General features: G+C 40.7%; 2 protein-coding genes across 2 annotated transcripts; both read left to right on the forward strand.

Moving 5' to 3' along the window:
- Nucleotides 1-4,722: 4,722 nt before the first annotated feature.
- On the forward strand, nt 4,723-6,027 carry LOC130994453 (zinc finger BED domain-containing protein RICESLEEPER 2-like). The gene is made up of 3 exons (XM_057919494.1): nt 4,723-5,598; nt 5,677-5,732; nt 5,818-6,027. Exons 1-2 carry the CDS (start codon nt 4,723-4,725, stop codon nt 5,710-5,712), a joined length of 912 nt encoding a protein of 303 aa, XP_057775477.1. The 3' UTR covers nt 5,713-5,732; nt 5,818-6,027.
- Nucleotides 6,028-18,100: 12,073 nt separating this feature from the next.
- LOC130994454 (uncharacterized) lies at nt 18,101-20,392 on the forward strand. Its single transcript, XM_057919495.1, has 2 exons — nt 18,101-19,456; nt 19,655-20,392. The coding sequence occupies exons 1-2, from the start codon at nt 18,101-18,103 to the stop codon at nt 20,390-20,392; spliced, it is 2,094 nt and encodes a 697-aa protein (XP_057775478.1).
- Nucleotides 20,393-23,749: the final 3,357 nt, after the last annotated feature.

Here is a 23,749-nt window from a genome sequence, read left to right on the forward strand (position 1 = left end):
TCCTCTCGATGAACTTAATAAGTTTATCGTATTAAACCCTGCAGGTGGAATTAGTTCCGATACGATAATAAGTTTAAGTGGTAGCACTCGAGTTGTCGTTTATAATTAAACGATTGATTAATTAATTAATTGATCGTCAGAGGAATTAATTAATTAATGGATATTAGATATCTTAAACACGGGGATTAATTAAGTCTAATGCTATCCCCGACTCACCTAAAGAATAAAGAGGTAATTTTGTATTAATTTTCTAGTGGAATAAATTAATACTTGTGTCTCGATTTTATTCTGGGCTGAATAAGAAAATCGAACACTGAGAGGCCAAACTTTATTCAAGCTAGTAGATCCCCGCTTGGCCCAATTAAGGCTCGAACTCCTTAAGTGGGTGTCCCCTCTATTCTCTAAAGCCTTTGGGCTTGGTCTGGTTTAATTATGTTTATGGGTTTATTATTTAGGTATGATTAATACCTAGTATAAATAATAAGACAGCCCTAAACCTAACTATTATTCATTAATGTGAAATCAGAAAAGAGTAATCTGTGAGAGCAGAAAAGTGAGAAGGAGACGCCAACTTTGAAGAGGGAGAGGACTTGAAGATCGTTGCCACCCAACGTCAAGTCTTGCCATGGGAACAAGTTGGAAGATCAACACTGGAGTCTCTAATCGCCGGATTTGCAAGTAAGACTCGTTCCCTTGTAATAGGCACGAATGGTTTTTGTATGTATTCGTTTGGTATCTAGAATTGGTCATGGGCTCGTGAATCATATATCAAAATATGGTTCCTTCAATTGGTATCAGAGCCGTGGTTCCAGAATTTCGGCTCTACCAGATAAACGAATAGTAAAATCACTAGATTTATCATTTTTTTCTTAACCTATTTTGTCGTCTTATCGTGGATGTTTATTGCTTTCGATTTTGCCGGTTTGGCTGTTTTGTACCACGAGAAAATCCGTGGTTAGTGTAGTTTTCCATTGTATTCGTACTTTCTTTTGTATTTTGTTTGTACGGGTCGAGACAACTATGATATCTTGCCGGAGAAGATGAGTGAGGCGGCATCAATACAGCAGCGAGCGACGTCTCTCTTCCACCTACTAGGGTTCGGCCGCGGCGTGGTGAGTGACGAACGGAATCCGATTAACTGAGACTTTAGTACGGCGTCTATGGTGTTTGATCCAGCCATGCCGTTGGTCGAAGCAGTGTGTGGACGAGGGACTGTCGTGGCGACAGCATGTACCTTGGCAGGATGCTGTTGTGCTGTTGTGTACAGATGTGGTGTGGGGCATGGGGTGCGTCGTATATGCGACACTGAAACCCTAACCCTAGGTAAACCTTAGCGCACTCTCTTCGGCAGGTAGCAACGACAGAAGGTGAATCCAGACAGCAGCAGCAGGAGTTGTTGGGACAAATGGTCTTAATGAAAATTGTAGATCATCACGATATGAGTTCGTAGGCGCAAACGGTTCGCAAATCAGAGTTCGGACGAGGAAGATATGGCTGAAACAAGAAAGTCGCGCGCATTAGTGAATAGTGTCCGACGAGAATTTCTGAATTTTCGGAGATTTTCGGGATTTTTGGATTTTATCAGTATTTTCGAGTTATGTACTGCATTTATCCCCTGTTAGAATATAGGTCCTTTTCTTCTTTTCTTCATTTTCGGATTTTTGAATATAGGTGCTTTTCCTGACCTATTAGACACACCTCTCTTCACCTCTTTTCTTCTTTTTATTTTTTTAGACTTAGAATTTTATTGTTTTCATAGATTATATTTCTTTTCCTGCAAGATTCAAGATTGTCATTCTTTATATAATTCAGTTTTTATTATTGCTTTCTTATTTATTATGCTTTTAATTTATTTTGCTATGTTTGACTAAGTTCTTTATCTGATTTTAGGGTTTGTAAATAGTTAATTGAATTCATGTGATTAAATTATTAATACATTTTTGCCTTCCAGTTTATGATTCATAATTCTTGGTGGTTGAATTCTTGTGAATTATCTGATCAATAGTTTGCATGTGTAGCTATTCAGTTTGAGACTTGACAGAGATAACTGTTTAGCGGATTCATAAATGTATGATATGATTTTAACCTTGAGACCTGACGAAAATAGGTGGATCATAGAGAGCTATTCTTAGGAGTTATTGGGAGTTAATAGATTGTCTTGAGACGTGACAATGATAGATAATTTATTAATCTACCATCTTTACTGCTCTAACGAGAGTATTTGATTAAATGTGTGATCTCTCATCATAATTGAATTAAACTGGTAAATAAGATTAATAGAATGATTTTTTTTTTTAATTTGAATATTGATTTAGCCTTACATGATCTTAAATTGTTGTAAATTTGGAGTCGGATATATTGATCCGCCGAACCGAACAAATCATGGCTCAACCCAAATATTGGGACAATTTCTTATCGAAATATATTTTCACTTGGACTCCGCTCCCTAATTTAAAAAGGGTTAATTACGCTAAAACTCATGATATTGACCCATTTTCAAACTTTTTCATGAACTTCAATTTTTACCTTCAATTAGTACGACCATCCGTGTGATGCATGGCGAAATCGAAATTAAATGATATGTTTAAATAAATAAATATAAATATTAAACATAAAAAATATAATAAATCCAAAATATGGTTTAAAAATAAAATACTAATTACTCAATAAAATTCAGAATTTAAAAACGTAATTTTCAGTTATGTTTAAAGTGTAATGATGATTAAAATTATTAAATTATTTTAAATTATTTGATAATAAAAATTAATATTACACATTATTATTATAGAGTATTTCTCATAATAATAATAAATAAATATTTTCATACACAAACATAAATAAAAAATTGTAAAATTTTAACAAAGAGAAATAAAATAAAATATTTTAAAATTTTAATAACCTATTCGTTTTAAATTCATTTTTTATAATTTTTATATCATATTAAAGATCTTCTGACGAACTTAAACCTCCCACGACAGATCACCGCACGCAACCATGAGCGACACACACATCCCAGTCGACAGATATTTATAGTCGTGTTCATTGTACTCATAAGGGGCTTCACTCAGTGTAATGATCTCCGTCTCCACATCCAGCGTTGCGCAGCACTTCCCCCTTCCCCAATGCAAGAAACCTTCAGTAGTCAAGGGAGCCTTGTTGAAGAAAAATGGCCTGAGATGGTCGGGGAGGTGGTGAACCTCGACGTGCCTCCACGATTCATCAACTCCAAGAGTGAGCACGTCAAGACTATAGTCAGTTTGTACGCGTGGTGGCGAGTGGCAAACAGTGTACTGGGCAATCACTTTATACGCCAAGGAAGCTGCAGAGTATGCAAAACCATACTTGAGGAATGACTGCTTCGTTGCAGGATTCACAAGACGAGGGAGGCCGTAATGTTTGGCATCCAACTCCAGAGCCAAACCGTGGCAGGAAGCTCGCAATTTGGAGATGTGATTCAGCTCAGATGTGTGGATTCCGCCATCTGCGGTGGCTGTTACATAAAGTGGCAGACTATCTGCGCGTTGATGAAAGCATGAGAATGGATAATGTGGTACCACCGCCGGCAGACGAGCCTCGCTCCACCATGGAGATGATCGGCGGCAAACGGAGGAGGATTTCGATCAATAGGTCCGTGGGGAGGTACTCTATATTTGTTGGCCTCTCCTTTTTACACCTCCGGAAATAATAAGCCCGACTTCTAATGTGTATCATCTGCTTATTGAATTGAATACAGATATTGTCATAAACATCATCACTCTACTAATCAATCGAACTAACCAATCCACTAATTTGTATACATGTGTTTTATCAAAACTTAAATGCAGAGAATAAGACAGCCATATGCATATCGTTGATATGAATGTCTTTTTATATTAATCTCTAAACCTAAATTTCAATGACAAAAACCTAATTTTGAATATTCGAATGACGATCATCGGCGAACTGTGTAGAACACTGCGGCGGAGTAAACCTAAATAAATACAGCAGTTTCCCGCCCAAACCCAAATAAACCTAAAATCCAAAACATGGCCCATTCTATTCTGATTCTAATTCAAATTAAATAACTATAGCCCTATTCTCCATCATTCACGCCGCCACACACTCTGCCCATTTCCTAGAAACACCGGCGCCCCTTATGCTTAAAACTCGTTTTTTTTCCGGAATGGGCCCGCCGCGAGCCGCCGCCGCTCCTCGCCGCTGCAGCGATGGAAGCTTGCTTAGTGAAGACGAACAAGGAAATTCAAATAGATTGGTGACCCAACCCTCCTTTATATTTTTTCTTCAATTTGCCCATTTCAAACAAATGTAGATGAAGATCTGAAAGTTACTGCTTCTTCTTTGCTTGTGTTTTTAACAGGATGAATAAGAAAAGCTTTGACTTTGAAAAATCTCTTACTAAGTTTAGATCTGTGGATTGTAACCGTCTTCATCTCTCCAATTGAGATATCTAACCTTAATTTTTTGTATCTACTTTTACCAATCGCATTTTTACATATTAGCCACATTATTCGAAAATTCTAAAAGTTATGAAGTTATTTGGGGATGGATGAAGTATAGCAAATGTTGTTCCTGCATTTAAAAAAGCCGATTTGCATATAACTCTATGCTTTGTAGTGAAATAATGAACTCAAAAAATCCTTTCCATTGGAGTCCTGCATTTTATGTTCTAGTGATTAGTTTTGCTAAACCTACAATCTCACAGCCATGTTTTTTATTATGCAGATGATCGGGGACAAAAAATCTAGAACTCGGCCTTATTATTTGAGGAGGTGTAAAAGGGTGAGTCCGAAGAACATAGAGTCCCTCCCCAGTGAGCTCTTATCCGACATCCTCGTGCGTCTGCCGGCTGATCATCTCTACGACAGAGTAAGGCTTGTGTGCCGCAGCTGGTACCACATTATCCATTCTTATGATTTTGTCGACACACAAATTCAGCATTCTACATGTGGACTTCTTCTCTGCTGCCGTGAAGTGTGGGGCGGTCATCATCCAATTCTCATCACTGCAACGCAAGGCGGCCGAATTGAGACATCCGTGAAGTGGTGTGCTGACAATTGCTATTCTGGCGTGGAAGGGATTGAACTTAAAGTAACAGTTTTTGAGACATTGCGAAACTTGTATGCTGAATATGTAGAGGCTTATAGAGTTAGTACTAGTACTACTAATATTGTGAGAAATGCTAGTGATGCTCAAACAGGAAGTTCTAGCAATGTTAGTGGTGTTAGTAGTGTGAAATCTAGTACAAGTAGAAGCCAAAGCAAATATGAAAGCTTTAGGAAAACTGTTACTAGTGTTGATCAAATGAAGTCGGACTTTGATTTGTACTTTGAGGAGGCAGTTGAAGAATGGAATGAGCCGACTCAGTTTGATGCAATTGGATGGTGGAAGATGCATAGGATGAAGTATAAGATCCTATCAAAGATGGCTTGTGATGTGCTATCAATTCCCATAACCACAGTAGCTTCAGAGTCTGCCTTTAGTGCTGGTGGTAGAGTTATTGATCCACATCGTGCCTCTTTAGGAGTGGATACTGTGCAAATGCTACTTTGTGCCGAAGATTGGCTACGAGCTCGCTACGAGATCAAGGGAAAAGCCAAGGTAAGTATCAGTTTTAATCTTTATGTCTTTACTATATATACGTCTAATATTTAAATTTATGTGTTTATATTTTTATAGGACAAAGAGAATACCAAAGAGATCACTTTCACTTAAGCATGTCATCAATAGAATGGGTAAATTATTGTTTTTATTTATATTAGTCTTATTATTTATATTTGTATTATTCTTAATTGTGTGATTTTGATTTTGTTGCTGCAGTAGTGACGCTTTGCTAGATTGGAGAGAATCTACAAAATCAATGCTTCTCTTATATAGTAGTTTTTGGTGTGTATGTTTGGACTTTTTAATGTTCTTCTAGTTACACAAGACATTTTAATTGTTTGGATTGTTGTTTAAATTATGTTATTTTGGCATGCATGTACATTTGTTAGAATGATTTTTATTCGTATTGATGCTTGTTTTGGACGATTGATTAGAATATATAGAAAATAATTTTTCTTTGAGGTCGAGCTCGAGCTCGAGCTCGAGCAACAGGTTGATTAAAAGTATATGATTTCGAGCTTGACACGAGCTCGAACTCGAATATTCGAGCCGAGCACATTTCAAGCCTACACGAACCTTTAAACGAACATAAAACGAGCCGAGCTCGAGCATAAGCTCGAGTTCGACATTAACGAATAAAACACGAGCCGAACTCGAATCGAGCTCGAGCTTGATATTTTGATGTCGAGCCGAACTCGATCATGAACATAAAAGCTCGAATCGAGCTCGAGCCGAGCTCGAACACCCGAATATTTAAACGAGCCGAGCTCGAGCAGCCTAGTATTCGGCTCGGCTCGGCTCGTTTACAGCCCTAGGCAAGTTAATAAACTGTTGCAATGGTTTGTGCTTAGAGGCATACTGCCGTCGTAGAATTCCATACATTATAAATCCCGCAACAAAGAAATCATTCATTATCCCTTCATTGCCTCATACTCCATCACGTGTTGATCGATTTGGTATGGCATTTGCTCCACGTTCCATGAAGTATAAATTGACTTCACCATTTTGGAAGTTCAGCCAGATTCATCTCGGCATACTGACTTTTGGAGTCGATATGTTGAATGTGTGATTCGTGAGGAAGAAGAAAAGAATTAAGCTAAGAACGAGTAGAGAGTAGTATTACTTCAGCACAAAAAGTTGCATACAAAAGTTGTTCACTCAGCTATTTATAGACATAGCATGAGGAAAAAACAAAGTAACCAATCAGAAAATAACAAGTGGCAAAAGAAATACAAAAAATGCTTATTAGAGTACATGCAACAGCATGTGTGCACCGAGCCACAGCAGATAAAACTAACTTCTGCCTTTACCCCCCCCTCAAGCTGGCCATGGTGTAAATCAACCAGGCTAAGCTTGGACAGCAAGCGTCGGAAACGAGGTCCTCCAAGACTCTTAGTGAAGAGATCAGCTGGTTGGAGATCAGTAGAGAGATGGAGAGGAACGAGAAATCCGGATTTGTACTGATCACGCACAAGGTGACAATCAATGTCCAAGTGCTTCGTCCGCTCATGGAAGACCTGGTTCTTTGTGATATGGATCGCTGCCTGGTTATCACAGTATAGCGGCAACGGAAGCGGTAGTGTAACCTGAAAATCAGAACAAAGGCGAGAAAGCCAAAGCATCTCCGTCACAGTCGTGCTGAGAGCACGGTATTCAGCTTCGGCGGAAGAAACGGAGACCGTCGCCTGTTTCTTGCAGCGCCAAGATATCAAAGAATCACCAAGGATAATGCAATAGCCAGTGAGACAGCGGCGAGTATCTGGGCACGTTCCCCAATCTGCATCACTGAAAGCAGTAAGAGTAAGTGGAGTAGCAGCCGGATAAAAAAGGCCAAGCGAGGGGCACCCTTTCAGATATTTGAGAACGTGGATAGCAGCGTTCCAATGAAACTCCGATGGCGTAGCCACAAATTGACTGAGCTGTTGAACAGCATAAGTAAGATCTGGTCTGGTTAAATTCAGATACAACAATCGCCCGACAAGACGACGATAGGCCTCAGGCTCAGAGTAAGCTGGAGAATCATTGAGATACAAGCGGCAATTAAGTGGAAGAGGAGTAGCTACTGACCGACATCCTATGAGTCCAGCTGACTCAATAAGATCCAAGATATATTTGCGTTGGTTGAGACAAGTCCCGGAGTCCCCACGCGCAATCTCCATGCCTAAGAAATATTTGGCATCTCCCAGATCCTTGATGGTAAACATCGAATGTAGATAATCCTTGAGTTCTGTAATCAATTCAAGATTAGGCCCGACAATTAAAACATCATCGACATATACGAGTAGACAGATAAAACTATCGCCTGTACCCTTAAAGAAGAGACAATTATCAGAGTATGATTGAGCAAAGCCAAACTGGAAAAGATGCTTTCAAAATTCGGCGTTCCACTCACGGGAAGCTTGTTTTAGCCCATATAAGCTCTTGACTATAATTTGCAAACTTGGCCAGGCTGAGCCTTCGAATATCCCTGTGGTGGCTGCATGTATATATCATCATGTAAGAACCCATGAAGGAAGGCGTTATTAACATCAACCTGATGTATGTGCCAAGCTGCACTAGTGGCCAGAGCAATAACAAAGCGTACAGAAACTAACTTAGCCACATGAGAGAATACCTCTGTGTAGTCAATGCCATATTTTTTATTGTATCCTTTAGCTACCAACCGTGCTTTGTACCTTTCGATTGTTCCATCAGCATTGAGTTTCACTTTATATACCCATTTCGATCCAATGGCTTTCTTACCCTGAGGTAGGGCAGTAAACTCCCAAGTATGGTTACTTTCAAGTGCATCAAGCTCATTTTGCATTGCTCCCATCCATTCTGCCGATTGACTAGCCTCAGTGTAGGAAGAGGGTTCTCTGATATTATGAATATTAACAAGAAAGGCCGTATATTGTGGAGTCAGATTAGCTGAGGTAATATATGGAAAAGTGATTGGGGTATAAGAGTCACTTGATGATGGCATAGAAATGACAGGAGTAGTGAGGACTGCTACATAATCCTGCATCCAGGATGGCTGTTTTCTAGCACGAGTGCTACACCTAACAGGCAGCTCAGGTATGGGTGTAGAAGATATCTCATCATCAAGGGAATTATTAGGAGAAGTTACTGGATCAAGTGGATCACCAGTGGGTTGTATATGTGGTTCAGTGAGAGTAGGTATGGAAGGTAATAAAGAAGTAGAAATATCTGAGAGTATAGAGGAGGATGGAGTGTATGGAGAATCAATAAAGGATAGTGGTGGTAAGAGAGTACATGCAGTATCAGTGGATGGCAAAGTAGCAGCGGAAGCATAAGGGTAGGTAGATGAGAAAAATTTCACATCTCTCCAAACAATCACCTTTTCACTCACCAAATCATAGAGCAGATACCCCTTATTATTCATAGCATATCCAAGGAATATGCACTTTAAACCACGACTGTCAAATTTCTTCCTCCCTGGAGACAGATCCAATGCATAAGCCAAGCATCCAAAGGGCTGGAGCAAGGTGATATTAGCTTCCTGCTTAAACATAATGGAAAATGGTGTTTTCCAGTCAATCACCTTACTTGGTATTCTATTGATAAGTCAAGTAGCAGTCAAGAGAGAGAATGGCCAGAAACTAGAAGGCAGACAACTTTCAATCATAAGAGCTCTAGCAATCTGTAAAAGACTCCTATGCTTGCGCTCTACAATCCCATTTTGTTGAGGTGAATATACAATCCTAGACTTCTGATGATGTATACCAAATTCAGCTAGCATACTTGTCATTTCTCTGTTAATAAATTTTGCTCCATTATCACTTCTAACATTCTTTATTATGACACCAAACTGTGTTTTAATCATAAGAATGTGCTTACGAAGTGTGGAACAAACCATGCTCTTAGAACTGAGTAGATATATCCAAGTAAGTCTACTGTGGTCTTCTACCAAAGTTAACATAAACCTTGCATTGCACATATTGTCTTCATTATATGGGCCCCAAACATCAGCATGAATAATCTCAAATAATTCAGTAGACCTTCTATATAATATAGGAAAGGGAGCACGAGTTTGTTTGGATTTAACACATACCTCACAGTTTTTTAGCTTTGTAAGATCTGCTTCATGCAGCAAGTCTACCATTATGGGCATCTTTTCCATAGCGCCAATAGATGGATGTCCCAGCTCCACATGCCATCTTATGAGATCTTTCTTTGGTGTCTGGTGTACAGCTAGTGTAGAGTTAACATGTAATCTATCTAGCATGTAGAGATTTCTGTGTATCTTAGCCAGAGCCAATATATGATCTGAATTTTGCCGCTGAATAACACAATGTGTCTTCAAGAAAAGACACCTAACATCATCCTTTTTTGTCAACTGTGCTACTGAGATTAGATTGTGTGTAAAGCTCGGTGCATACAACACTTGTGTGAGAATTAACTCGCTAGATACTTGAGCCTCACCCATATGTGTAACTTGTTTCACACTTCCATCTGGAAGATGAATCTCCTGACACTTTTCCAATCAATGCATAGCACTGAGCAACTTAGAATTACAGCAAATATGTGCACTGGCTCTTAAATCAAGGATCCATGTATTGTGTGAGTTTCCAGAGAACACACTAAAAGCATAGTGTCCCTCAAACTCTAAACCTCCTTGTACCATATTAACATCACTTTTCTGTGTAGGAGTGCTGCTTGTTTGGTGCACCATGCTCCCCACGCATTTGCTAATTTCATATTGGATCAACTTTACAAGTGATCCATCATTATCATTAACCGACCTTCCATGAGGCCCTGTTTCTCCTTCTGATTTCACTTCAGCATAGTTAGCCTTAGATTTCCCTTTTCCTTCCTTCAATCGTTTGTACCAATCTGGAAATCCATGCAGTTTGAAACACTCACTCTCTTCATGCCCGTGGCGTTCACAGTGTGCACAGTAAAGTTTTTGCCTCTCCTCTTTACTCATTCTCCCCTTATACAATTGCTGTTGTTTACCAAAACTAGAGGTGTCTCTTCCTTTCCCAACTCCTTGCTTTCCCACAGTCATAGCCTGCATCGCATGAGCTTCTCCAAAACTTTCCACAGTTATCTTTTGATCCTCTATCTGAAGGACCATAGAATATGCTCTGTTTACAGTAGGTAGAGGATCGAGAAATAATATCTGACTCCGTGCGCTTTCAAATGCATCGTTCAACCCCAGTAAAAATTGCATCAAACGCTGATTCTCTTCTCTATTTATGCCTGCCTCACGTGTGCCACAAACACAAGACAACGGTGGTAGCAACATATCCAATTCATCCCATAAAGCAGTAAGGTTATTAAAATAGACAAGGACACTCTGATTACCTTTCATATAACCACTGATTTCTCTTTGCAGCCTATAGATCTTAGGGCCATTACTTCTACCAAATCGTTGGCTTATAGCATCCCACAATTTCTTTGAATTTTCAATATGAACAAAGGCATTTACCAACTCTTTAGAAATCGAATTTATTATCCATGAAGAAACCATATAGTCAGCTTTAACCCACGCCTTATAGTATGAAGAGCTAAAATCTGGTTCAGGTAAGGTACCATCGAGAATTTCCAGTTTACTCTTAGCTCCTAAAGCACGCTTGACAGATCTGCTCCAGTTAATAAAATTGTTACCTGTCAATTGTGCTGCAAACATTCCTGGATGATCGGCGTTGTGGAGTTGCAAAATCTCCTCGATTTGCTTTGGATCTAGAATTTGCGGATTGATTCGCTCCATACGCCGACTGCCTTCAGATTTCTTGTGCAATGCATCCTTGCGAGCCATCTCTTCATCGTCACCAGCCTCTTCTTCAGCCAAAATGTTCCACGGAGTATGTCGTATTTTGCCCATGGATCAGAGATCTAGTATGCTCTGGATACCATGTTGAATGTGTGATTTGTGAGGAAGAAGAAAAGAATTAAGCTAAGAACGAGTAGAGAGTAGTATTACTTCAGCACAAAAAGTTGCATACAAAAGTTGTTCACTCAGCTATTTATAGACATAACATGGGGAAAAAACAAAGCAACCAATCAGAAAATAACAAGTGGCAAAAGAAATACAAAAGATGCTTATTAGAGTACATGCAACAACATGTGTGCACCGAGCCACAGCAGATAAAACTAACTCCTGCCTTTACGATAACTGTTGGAGACATGTTGCGATTGATAGCTTTCGTGATAAATGTAATGTGGAATTTCTTTTGTCTACACATCCGTTGGTTACATAAGGTTTCATACATTGGATGTGTGAATATCGAAGAATCGTCTTGACATTGGATATTGAGACTGAGATCCTTACAAAGAGTATAATTCCTTTTTCTACAAGTTATTTATGCACAAAGAGACGGTATTATCTGTCAACGGGGACGTTCCTATCAATGTTGGCTGGCGACATAAGAGATTTCTCGTGGGATGTTTGGGGGATGAAATCAGATTTCTCGTGGGATGTTTGGGAGATGAAATCAGAAACTGGTGAATGGAGGAAGGTGCTTCCTGACATTAAGATGGGATCTCAAAAGTGCAGGCTTCAACAGCTTGCTTTAGCAGGTAAAAATCAAATCTTGGAGCCTATTGGTTGGGTTAAATACCTTGAGGTTCTGGCCTTGCGTTTTCGTGGTGAGAGTCGCACTTGTATTTTCTACAATCTTGATACACATGAAATCAACTCCACTGAATTACCATACTCTTGTTCATGGTACATTGGGTTTGTGTATAAGAATAGCCTGGTATGTTTAAGTTAAGATTAGATTATTTGGTGTAGAATGTTTATCACAGCCATGGATTGTTTGAACCGTTTTGAAGGATGATTCTCAACTTTTTGTGAGATGGATTGTTTAAGGGTACCATAGATGGGATCATGGTTCAAACTATGTGGTGGAATTCTTTGAATTATTTGGTGTAGAATGTTTATCATAGTCATGTTGGCTATTCCTAGTATGGTCAAATATGTGTATTTGAGGGATTTTTTATTTGTGAAACAGTTGTAGTAGCATAGAGTTTGAACCGTTTTCAAGGATGAATCAACTTTCTATGAGATGGATTGTTTAAGACCATATATATGACAATTAATGTATTGAGTAGATTATCTAGAGCATTTCAAGGGATTGCACATTTTTGCACATAAGAAAGGCACTCCAGAAAAGTATTTCTAACACGATGTTGAGTAATCAATTAGAATAGTACTTTTTTTTCGGCATGAGATTGTATGAGTATGTCATTTTCGAAAAAGTAGTTTGACACAGTGATGTACCAAGAATTTACCGCATAAACTATCCATTAGTATTTACAATAGGGTTAAGGTACAAATGCCCCCTAAACAAGACACCCCTATAGCGTATCCCTCCCCATTCTCGATGTTGGCCCAAATAAACCCACAGAGTCCAAAAGAAGGGTACATTTAAACCCAGTGATGTCATTTTCGAAAAAGTAGTTTGACACAGTGATGTACCAAGAATTTACCGCATAAACTATCCATTAGTATTTACAATAGGGTTAAGGTACAAATGCCCCCTAAACAAGACACCCCTATAGCGTATCCCTCCCCATTCTCGATGTTGGCCCAAATAAACCCACAGAGTCCAAAAGAAGGGTACATTTAAACCCAGACTCTAAACGGCCGTCTAACGCCATCCACTTAAATTTTTAATTTTTTTTTATTTTTTCGTGGGGCCCACCTCCTACCATTTACGCGGGTTAGTGTAATAACCTAAGTATACAAAGAGTCTTCCATTTTAAAAACTCACAATCGGCAGACGACATTGAAAGAGAAGAACATTGTTCCAACGATTTCTTCACGCGTTTAGTCTTCTCCAGCAACCATATATAGCAGGTTTCGAAAATAGGCAAGTGTTGCTTAAACTTCAATCTTGGAGTTAGTTTTTTTATTGCATGCAAACCAATAGAATAGTGATTCAGATGGGTTTTTTTAGACGAATCATGAATAGCAAGAATGGAATGTTCAAATTGTTTTGTTGTTGTTTTTTTGTTGTGCAGGATGTCTAATCCAAAGGTCATTTTTATTTTCAATTTTCAGGGTTTTTGGAAGAAAGATGAAGAAAGTGGTATAATAAAATATGATGGTTATAATTCTATGAAAATAGAAGACCTCCTATGCAATATGAGTTTTCAAAGAATAATGTCTGAATTCGAGTCTAGCCTAATGAGTAATGAGTAAACCTAGGGCAGTTTATGTACTTAATGAAGATTACAGTTTAGAAAAAGTCCTAGTACTCCTTAGGGATCAAAGGCAATGTGAAAAAGTGTTAGATAATTACCTTGAATTACTAGGACAACAAGAGATTGAATTTTTTTTCTGACATTGAAACTAATCATATGCCTAGTTTCACACCTTTGCCATTGTTTACAGAAGAAGATATTGATGCTCTAAATGGATGCATGGCATATGAAGGATGCTACTGAGATTGGGGTAGGGGCAGATGGTTTAGAGGTTGAGAATAAGGGAATAGATGCAGGGCATAGGAAGGATTGGACTGAGATTGGGGTAGGGGCAAATGATTTAGAGGTTGAGAATGAGGGAGGAGTAGAGGGTTGAGCATGATGAGGGAGATATGGGTTTTGAGAGCTTAGAGGCAGATGGCAGTGATGAATAAAGAAATGAGACAGAGGGCAGGGATGAACAAAGCAATGAGGCAGAGGGCAGGGCTAGACAAAGAAATGAGGAAGATGATCAAAGTGATGATGACTCGAGTGTTTATAGTTATGATTTAAGTGAGAGTGATGATGATGAACCAAAAATAGGGAATTTTATGGGCAGTGTTCAGGAGGGAGAGAAAGGTAGGTTTGAATTGGGGTAGACCTTTGCATGGACAAAGGAGGCTAGGGAAGCAATCAATTTATATAGTGTTAGGTTTAGATACAAAATAAAGTTTGTTAAAAATGAGCCTACTAGAGTTAGAGTTATATGCATGAATGAGAAAGAGTGTCCATTTCTCATGCATGTGTCTAAGGATGGAGTTGTCCAGGGTTTAGTAGTTAAAACTCTTATTCCTGACCATACTTGTTGCAAGTAGAGGGAAGTACCTAGTGCAATCCAATCTTATTTGGCTAAATATTTTAAAGAAGTAGTGTATAGGAATCCTAAATTCACATCCAAGGACATGCAAAGTCATGTGAAAGACCATTTGAAACTACATATCAGTTTGGCTAAATGCAACAGAGCTAACAAGGAAATAATAACTAATTTGGAGGGGAGTTACAAGGAAGAGTTTAGCAGACTTTGTGCCTATATTGAAAAGGTAAAAGAATGCATGATGGAAGTAAACTAGAGTTGCAGTTATCCATAGAGCAGTTGCATAATGGAAAGTAGAGTATTCAAAAGACTTTTTGTTATGCTTGAACCTTGTAGACTTAATTGGTTAGGTGTTCTACATGCATTTTTCATCTCCTTTGTCGCGTTTATTCATAGTTTTTGGGTGTTTTCATGGAGTTCTTGAGTGTCTTTGGTTAAATTTGTTCAATTTTGTGGAATAGACTACTCGTTCGTGTTCGTGTTGTTTTTACAGGCTTTTGGACTCGTTTTGTGGAGTTTTTGAATGAAGAATAATGAAGCACATGAAGAGACGAGTTCATAGGCGTGAACGGGGCTCAAATCGGGCGTCGGGAAGTCCGCGGGTCGAAGGACACGCGGCCGCACGCGAGGAGGCACGACGGGAGGTCGCGCGGTCCGGGCATGCGGCCGCATGCCACGGCCGCGCGACGTTGCAGAATTCCCTGGACGACCGCGCGGTCCAAGCGCGCGGCCGCGCGAGGAGGCCGCGCGAGCTCGCGCGGCCCAGCCATGCGGCCGCGCGACGAGCCCGCCCGAGGTGCCCATTTTCGCCCAATTTTTCGGATTTTAATTTAAAACGCGATTTTGGGAGTATTTTTGAGTTGGACGACCTAGGGCATATAAATACCACCCTTTAGCTTATTCCAAGGACCTTTTATCATTTTCTTTGACTTTTCCTGAGAGCTGTGAGACACGAAGCAAGAGCAAGACTGAAGATTCTCGACTTCACTACGGTTTTTCATTGTTTAATGTTCATTAGTGTTATTGAGATTTTAATTGTTAGTCATATGTCTATGTGTGGCTAGATTTCTTTTTCCCAGGGTTTAGGGAGTAAACATGATTCGAATTTCTGACTGTTGATTCAATTAATTGAGATTTCTATTCCTTTTTATGTTCTTGTTATAATTGTTTGCTTTATTGCTTGATCACCAATTTAGCATAATCATAGGTTTTAATTTGAGATCGGGAGATGATAATTATTACCTGAACTAAGAACATAGAACACATTTATTTTAATTCTAAAGGGAATTAATAATTTGTGAGGGCGTTAATCCTAGGAACTTTTAGGAGTTACATGTTAGAAGTGTGATCCAGGGATGGTAGCCTTGCATGTAATCAACGATTTGTATGTGATAACACTCATATTTCCATGGTTTTTAATGTTCATATGATGTTAATTTTATAGGAAATTGAGTGTTGGATGATTGTTTTGTGCTTAATTTATTTTATCTTGTGAAACATGATTCTTACTCGAACTTTGAAGGAATTTGCAGATTTATTGAGTTCGAATTTGGAACAATGTTCCGAAATAGAAGTTGCAGATCATCTCGATATGAGTTCGTGAGCACAAACGGATCATAAATCGGAGTTCGGACGAGAAAGTTATGGCAAAAACATCGCGCGCAGCAGTCAAAATTCGGCGACCTAAACGGCGACCGCCGAAAATGGGCATTTTGAAGAAGAAAGTCGGCTACCTAAACGGCGACCGCCGAGTTGGTCGCCGAAATTTCTATTTCAGTTTTGCACTGCGAGCTCTAAATTCGGCGGGCGCCGAATTTGGTCATTTTTCAGCACAAATTCGGCGACCTAAACGGCGACCGCCGAGTTTGACCGCCGAATTTGGCGGGTTTGCGAGATTTTCTGATTTTCAGAGTTCTTCTGGGTTCCAAACACTGTATGTTACCCTGATACTTTAAATAGGTATTCTTTTGACCTATCGAGGGTTCCTTTTTCAGTCCTAAACTTTATTTTCTCAGTTTCATAGCTTTAGATTATTATTGATTTCCAGTTTTTACAGCTTGGATTGAATTTCCATAAGATTGAAGATTCAAGCCGCTACAATTGTTTTATTCAGAGTTTTATTTAATTCAGTTCTTTCAATTGTGTTCTTTTTAATTATGTTTATGATTTATTTTAGTATGTTTGGCTAGTTCTTTTATCTGAACCTAGGGTTTGTACATAGCTGATTAATTATGTGTTTTTGATTTATTGATATCAATTTGCCTTCCAACTTGTGATTCATGATTCCTGGTGCTTAATTTCTTGTGAATTATTTGGCCAATAATTTACATGTCTAGTTGTTCAGTTTGAGTCTTGAATGCGATAATTGTTCAGCCGATTCAGGAATGCATGTTATAGTAGTAGCCTTGACACTTGAATGTGATAGGTGAAACTGTAGGGAGCTATTCTTTGTGTACGCTTGGGAGTTAATTTATTCCTTGGAATCTTAAATGTGAAGGGGGGTAAATTAATCTACTTTCATAGGTGTTCGTTAGAGAAGCTTATGAATAGTTCTGTTATTTCTCATCAGGGTTGGATTAAATTGGTAATTGAATCAATATATTAAATGCATGTAGTTAATTAGTAAAAGTACATCCCTAGGGTCAGAGTTTTCTTTATATATGATTTATTTATCATTGTTTCTCTGCTCTTTAGATTTTATTTTGTTAAATTTAGTTTTTGATTAACCTTCCTACTTTCTGTTGCCTGTCTACTGTTATAGTCTGTTTAGGAGATAGCTAGAGTTATTTCGTTGTGTCAGTCCCTGAGGATACGATACTCGATTGCTTATTATTTGCTACAATTACCTGTGTTAGTTGCAGTTTTTGTTGCTAAGAAATTAGTGATCAGTATGCCACGGGAGTGGGTATGAATTAACTTTGAGATTGCCTTAGGAATTATCTCATTAATTGAATCAAACGTGTTAGTTAGGAGAATCTGTTGAAACCTTTGCCTTGGGAAACTCTCTTTCTTCTGTTACTTCGCATTTTCACAGCTTGATTTCTTTTCAGTGTTTCTTTATTTTAATTTAAGTTTGTTTTCCAAAATCAAAACTTTAATAATCGTTCATCTAGATAGAGTAAAATAATTAAGGTTAGACATTGATAACCATTAGTCCCTGTGGATTCGACCTTGTTTGCCACTATATACAATTGCACCCGTACACTTGCGGCGTGTTAATAAAATAGCGAACAAGTACTTGGCGCCGTTGCCGGGGACTGATTTTTATCAGTACTATTCTGTTAAGTATTTGATACTACTCTGGATTTTTATTTCTGTTATTTGTTTAAGTTATTTACTTCTTTCTTGTGGTTATAACTTGAAACTGGTGGTTTGTTTAGGTGGTTTATGAACACAAGATCTAAAAATTTACCTTTAGTAGATTTTGATCCGGAGATTGAAGCTACGTGCCGCCATAACAACAGCCAGACAACCAAAGCCAATTTGGATCACATGGCTACTGCGGAAGAAGTCCGTGCCCTGAGAGAGCAGTTGCAGGCGTTGATGGATGCTCAGAAAACTGTTGCTGAGCAGAGACAGCCGCCTATTGATGAGGCATTTACTCCACTGTACCAGTACCAGGAGCCGCCTAGAGTCAACGCAAATAATTTCGAGCTAAGGGCTGGGTTGATCACCATGGTACAACAGAAACAATACGGAGGTAGTGCCGCAGAGGATCCCAACGTGCACTTGAGGCAGTTTCTGGAGTTGTGCAGTACTATAAAGATGAACGGCGTAGCAGATGATATCATTCGCCTTCGCCTATTCCCCTTTTCACTGCAGGACAAGGCTAAGTCATGGTACCACACTCTGCAATTAGGTGCCAACCCTGCATGGGAAGAGGTGGCACACCTATTTCTACGAAAGTTTCACCCTCCTGGTCTCACTTTGAAGCTGAAGATGGACATCGTTCAGTTTCAGCAATTTGAAGGTGAATCATTAGCAGAAACATGGGAACGATATCAAGAGAAATTGAGGAAGTGCCCGTCCCACGGCTTTGATGAAGGGACTCTAGTCGTCATGTTCTATAATGCTTGCGGAGAGCGCACGAGGATGTTCATGGACACAGCAGCTGGAGGCTCCCTACTCAAGAAGGGAAGCGCAGAAGCGATGGAGATCATAGAAAGTATGGCGGCTACCAGCTACCAATGGCCGTCCGAGAGGGTGCAGCTGAAGAAAGTTGATGCGGCATCTAGTTCAGATCCTTTGGCATTGATATCGACTCAGCTGGCAGAGCTGAACTCAAAAATTTCAGCAATGTCTATGGGAAATCCTGAACCAGCTGTGGAGGATCCGACAGGCGTAGAAGACGCCAACTTCATTCATGGGAGGAACTTTGGGAACTTTCAGCGTGGACAACAGAGTGGCTACAATAGAGGACAACAATATCAGCAAGGAGGTCGCTCACACTCGAATTTGTCATACGGGAATCCCAACAATGCAATTCAACCTCCACCAGGCTTCTCGGTTACCAACGGAGTGATAAATGAAGAGAAGAAGCCGAATCTTGAGGAGTTGCTAATGAAGTTCATGTCCAAGTCCGACGAGAGGATGGAGAAGTTGGAGTCCAATGCTGTTGCTGTGGGGACCCAGATGAAGATGTTCGAGACCCAATTGGGTCAACTGGCCAATGCTTTTACAAATCTACACCAACAAGGTCAGTTTCCGAGCAATACAACTGTTAATCCCAAGGAGCATTGCAAGGCAATCAATTTGAGGAGTGGGACTACTTATGAGGGACCCAAGATGCCTGAGGACGAGATCGTGTCGCCAGTTGATGAGAAAGAAGCTGAGGAGGTCACCGTTGAGGTTTCTGGCAAAAAGAAGAATGAAAAGCAGAAGACTACTTCGCCAGCAACAGTGACTTTGCCGTTCCCTCAGCGTCATCATAAAGAAAGGGTGAAGCAGTAGTTCTCCAAGTTTTTGGAGATCTTCAAGAAGTTGCACATCAATCTTTCATTGGTGGAGGCGCTGCAGGAGATGCCATAGTATGCGAAGTTCTTGAAGGACATCATCTCGAGAAAGAAGAGGTTGGGAGAGTTCGAGACGGTGAACCTCAATGAGGAGTGCAGCGCAATCTTGCAGAAGAAGCTCCCAGCCAAGCTTAAAGATCCAGGCAGCTTCACTATTTCCTGCATCATTGGAGGCCAGCAGTTTGGGAAGGCGCTCTGCGATTTGGGGGCAAGCATTAATCTCATGCCCCTATCTATTTTCCAGCGGTTGGCTATTGGAGAGATGAAACCGACGTCGATTGCGTTGCAGATGGCAGATAGGTCGGTGACATATCCACGAGGGATAGTGGAAGACGTGTTGGTGAAGGTCAATGAGTTCATATTCCCTGCTGATTTTGTGGTGTTGGATTTTGAGGAGGACAAGACCATCCCGTTGATCCTAGGGAGACCGTTCTTGGCCACAGGAAGAGCCTTGATAGATGTGGCTAATGGGGAGCTCACTTTGAGAGTGAATGATGAAAACCACACTTTCTCCATATATCGAGCTTTGAAGTTTTATGATGAGAAGGAAGACATTGACATGGAGGAGTGCAAGTTGCTGAGCCTAGTTGATTGCTATGACACACCATCTTCATGGAAGGGTCTCGGCGACCCTCTTGAGGCTTGCATCTCTCATTTCTTTTTCTCTGCTGATTTTGATTTTCCTCTTGATATGCATTTGTTTTCTGATCAGTTATTTGAGTGTTGTAGTGCATTGGAGAGTGTAGCAGAGATTGCACATAGGAAAGGATGATTTCTGGAGCTGCGCACCGAGGAGGAGAAGAAAAAGATGGAGGAGGAAAAGGGGACCGCCCCAAAGCTTGAGTTGAATCTGTTGCCGGATCACTTGAGATACGCCTTCCTAGGTGATGGTGAGACGTATCCGGTAATTGTATCAGCTCTTCTTACTCCTTGTGAATTGGATTCTTTGTTGCGTGTGTTGAGAAAGCATAAGTCTGCTATTGGTTGGTCGATTTCTGATTTGAAAGGGATTAGCCCAAGTGTCTGTATGCATAGGATTTTGCTTGATGATGATGCTAGGCCTAGAACGCAACCTCAAAGGCGCTTGAATCCTATTATGCAAGAAGTCGTTAGGAAAGAAGTGTTGAAATTGCTTGATGCTGGGATTATATATGCTATATCTGATAGTGAGTGGGTAAGTCCTACCCAAGTGGTGTCTAAGAAAGGGGGGATGACTGTTGTGAAGGGTGAGTCTGATGAGATGATTGCTACACGTGTGGTTACTGGTTGGAGAGTCTGCATAGATTATCGCATGTTGAATGCTGCTACTAGGAAAGATCATTTTCCCCTCCCCTTTATTGATCAGATGCTTGATAGATTGGCTGGGTATGAGTTTTACTGTTTTCTTGATGGTTATTCTGGGTACAATCAAATTATGATTGCTCCGGAAGACCAAGAAAAGACTGCTTTTACTTGCCCATATGGGATTTTTGCTTATCGTCGCATGTCTTTTGGTTTGTGTAATGCTCCTGCTACTTTCCAAAGATGCATGATGGCTATTTTCCATGATCTGATTGAGAGTGTGATGGAAGTTTTCATGGATGATTTCTCTGTGTTTGGTAGTTCCTTTGATAATTGTCTAGAGAATTTATCTGTTGTGCTTGCTCGTTGTGAGGAAACTAACTTGGTGCTTAATTGGGAGAAGTGCCATTTTATGGTGCGAGAAGGCATTGTTCTTGGTCATAAAGTTTCAGCTGCAGGTTTGGAGGTTGATCGTGCCAAGATTGTTGCCATAGAGAAGCTCCCGCCACCAACCAATGATAGAGCTGTGCGTAGTTTTTTGGGTCATGCCGGATTCTACCGCCGCTTCATCAAGGACTTCTCAAAGGTTGCTAAGCCGTTGAGTCAGCTGTTGGAGAAAGATGTCAAGTTCTGTTTTGATGATGCTTGCACAGCTGCGTTTAAGACTTTGAAGAAAGCCTTGGTCACAGCTCCTGTTTTGATTGTGCCGGATTGGACGCAGCCATTCGAGTTGATGTGTGATGCCAATGATATTGCCATTGGAGCTGCGTTGGGTCAGAAGAGGGACAAGATTTTTCGTGTCATTTATTATGCCAGCCGGACTTTGGATAAAGCTCAGACGAACTACACGGTGACCGAGAAGGAGATTCTAGCAGTTGTGTATGCTTTTGATAAGTTCCGTGCATACTTGATCGGGACGAAATCAATTGTATACACCGATCACGCAGCCATCCGCTTTCTCTTTGATAAAAAGGATGCCAAGCCACGACTCATTCGGTGGATCCTGTTGCTGCAAGAGTTCGATATAGAGATTCGGGATCGTCGTGGTTGTGAGAATGTGGTTTTCGATCATCTCTCTCGCCTAGAGAATCCGGTGGAAGGAGAGGAACTTCAAGTTCCAATCAAGGAGACATTCCCGGATGAGCAGATTTTGCAAGTGAGCTCGCCTACACCATGGTATGCCGACTATGTGAATTTCCTGGCCGCCAAATATCCTCCACCCAAGGATTTGAGTACTTATAAGAAGAAGAAATTCTATCATGATGTGAAGTTCTACATGTGGGAGAAACCGTTTCTTTACCGACGATGTGCCGACATGGTGATTCGTCGTTGTGTGCCAGAAGATGAGTGGGGACCGATCCTCACTCAATGTCATTCATCACCGAGTGGATGCCATTTTGGAGCCAATAGAACCGCTTTCAAAGTCCTACAAAGTGGTTTTTATTGGCCCTCTATCTTTAAGGATGCCCACGCTTTCGTGTCTCGTTGTGATCGTTGCCAACGTATGGGTGGTATTTCTAAAAGGCATGAGATGCCTTTGACTAGCGTGGTGGAGGTTGAGTTATTCGACGTATGGGGGATCGACTTTATGGGTCCGTTTCCTTCATCTTATGGGAACCAATACATCCTTTTGGCTGTAGAGTATGTGTCGAGATGGGTCGAGGCCATTCCCACCGCCAAGAATGATTCAAAGGTGGTGATGAAATTTCTGCAAAAATACATCTTGTCAAGATATGGAGCGCCGCGAGCTTTAGTAAGTGATGGGGGATCACATTTCTGCAATTGATGGTTGGAGAGCTTGTTGAAGAGGAACGAAGTAAAGCATCGTGTCACTACGGCGTATCATCCTCAAGCGAATGGACAAACCGAGCTAGCCAACCGTGAGATTAAGCAAGTCTTGGAAAAGACTGTGAATGGAGGTCGCAAGGATTGGGCGATATTGCTAGATGATGCTCTTTGGGCGTATCGCACGGCATACAAAACTCCTTTAGGTATGTCTCCATATCAATTGGTGTTTGGAAAGTCGTGTCACTTGCCGGTGGAGTTTGCCCACAAAGCGTTTTGGGCGGTGAAGAAGTTGAATTTTGGCTTTCACTCGGCTGGAAAAGAGAGGATGCTTCACTTGAGTGCTTTGGAAGAATTTCGTGACCAAGCCTTTGAAAATTCCAGCATTTATAAGGAGATGACGAAAAGGTTTCATGACAAGATGATCCTCAAGCGAGAGTTTGCCGCGGGAGATCAAGTCCTATTATTCAATTCCCATCTTCATCTGTTTCCGGGAAAATTGAAGTCAAAGTGGTCGGGACCGTTCACCATCTCCCAAGTTTTTCCTAATGGAACGATTGAGTTGAGCAAAGAAGGAGGTGAGCCGTTTCGAGTGAATGGGCAGCGAGTGAAGGCTTACTATAGCCCGAATCAAGTCCACACGGTGGACGTCATTGATCTTCATGATTGTTGAGTTATGAAGCGTCGAGCTATCGACGTTAAAATAGCGCTTATTGGGAGGCAACCCAAAGTTTGTGAGTTTTTCTTTTGTTTTAGTACTTTAGTTTCGTTTTGCTTTTGTTCGTTTGTGTTTCTTGCTGCGTTTTTGCAGGTATAAACCAAAAAAAAAGAGAAAAAAATCACTTTTTGGAGGAGTCGAACGCCCAGACCGCGCGGTCCAAGCGTGCGCCCGCGCGTCAAGCCCGCACGAGGAAGACAACAAATCTGGGGAGCTCACGCGGTCCAGGGGCGCGGCCGCGCGAGGAGCCCGCGCAAGGTCGCGCGGTCCAGCCATGCGGCCGCGCGACGCGCCCGTACGACGGGGACATAAATTTCTGGAGGCTCACGCGGTCCAAGGGCGCGG

Source organism: Salvia miltiorrhiza, chromosome 7 (genome assembly GCF_028751815.1).
Source record: "Salvia miltiorrhiza cultivar Shanhuang (shh) chromosome 7, IMPLAD_Smil_shh, whole genome shotgun sequence".
NCBI classification, from domain to species: domain Eukaryota; kingdom Viridiplantae; phylum Streptophyta; class Magnoliopsida; order Lamiales; family Lamiaceae; genus Salvia; species Salvia miltiorrhiza.

What these genes read in the sequence shown, in the direction of transcription:
- LOC130994453 (XM_057919494.1), top strand. Translation starts at nt 4,723, where the DNA reads ATGATCGGGGACAAAAAATCTAGAACTCGGCCTTATTATTTGAGGAGG. An exon ending in AGATCAAGGGAAAAGCCAAG is followed by an intron (nt 5,599 to 5,676) that starts GTAAGTATCAGT and finishes ATATTTTTATAG; the next exon opens with GACAAAGAGAATACCAAAGA.
- LOC130994454 (XM_057919495.1), top strand. Translation starts at nt 18,101, where the DNA reads ATGGCTACTGCGGAAGAAGTCCGTGCCCTGAGAGAGCAGTTGCAGGCG. An exon ending in CTGAGGAGGTCACCGTTGAG is followed by an intron (nt 19,457 to 19,654) that starts GTTTCTGGCAAA and finishes AAGTTCTTGAAG; the next exon opens with GACATCATCTCGAGAAAGAA.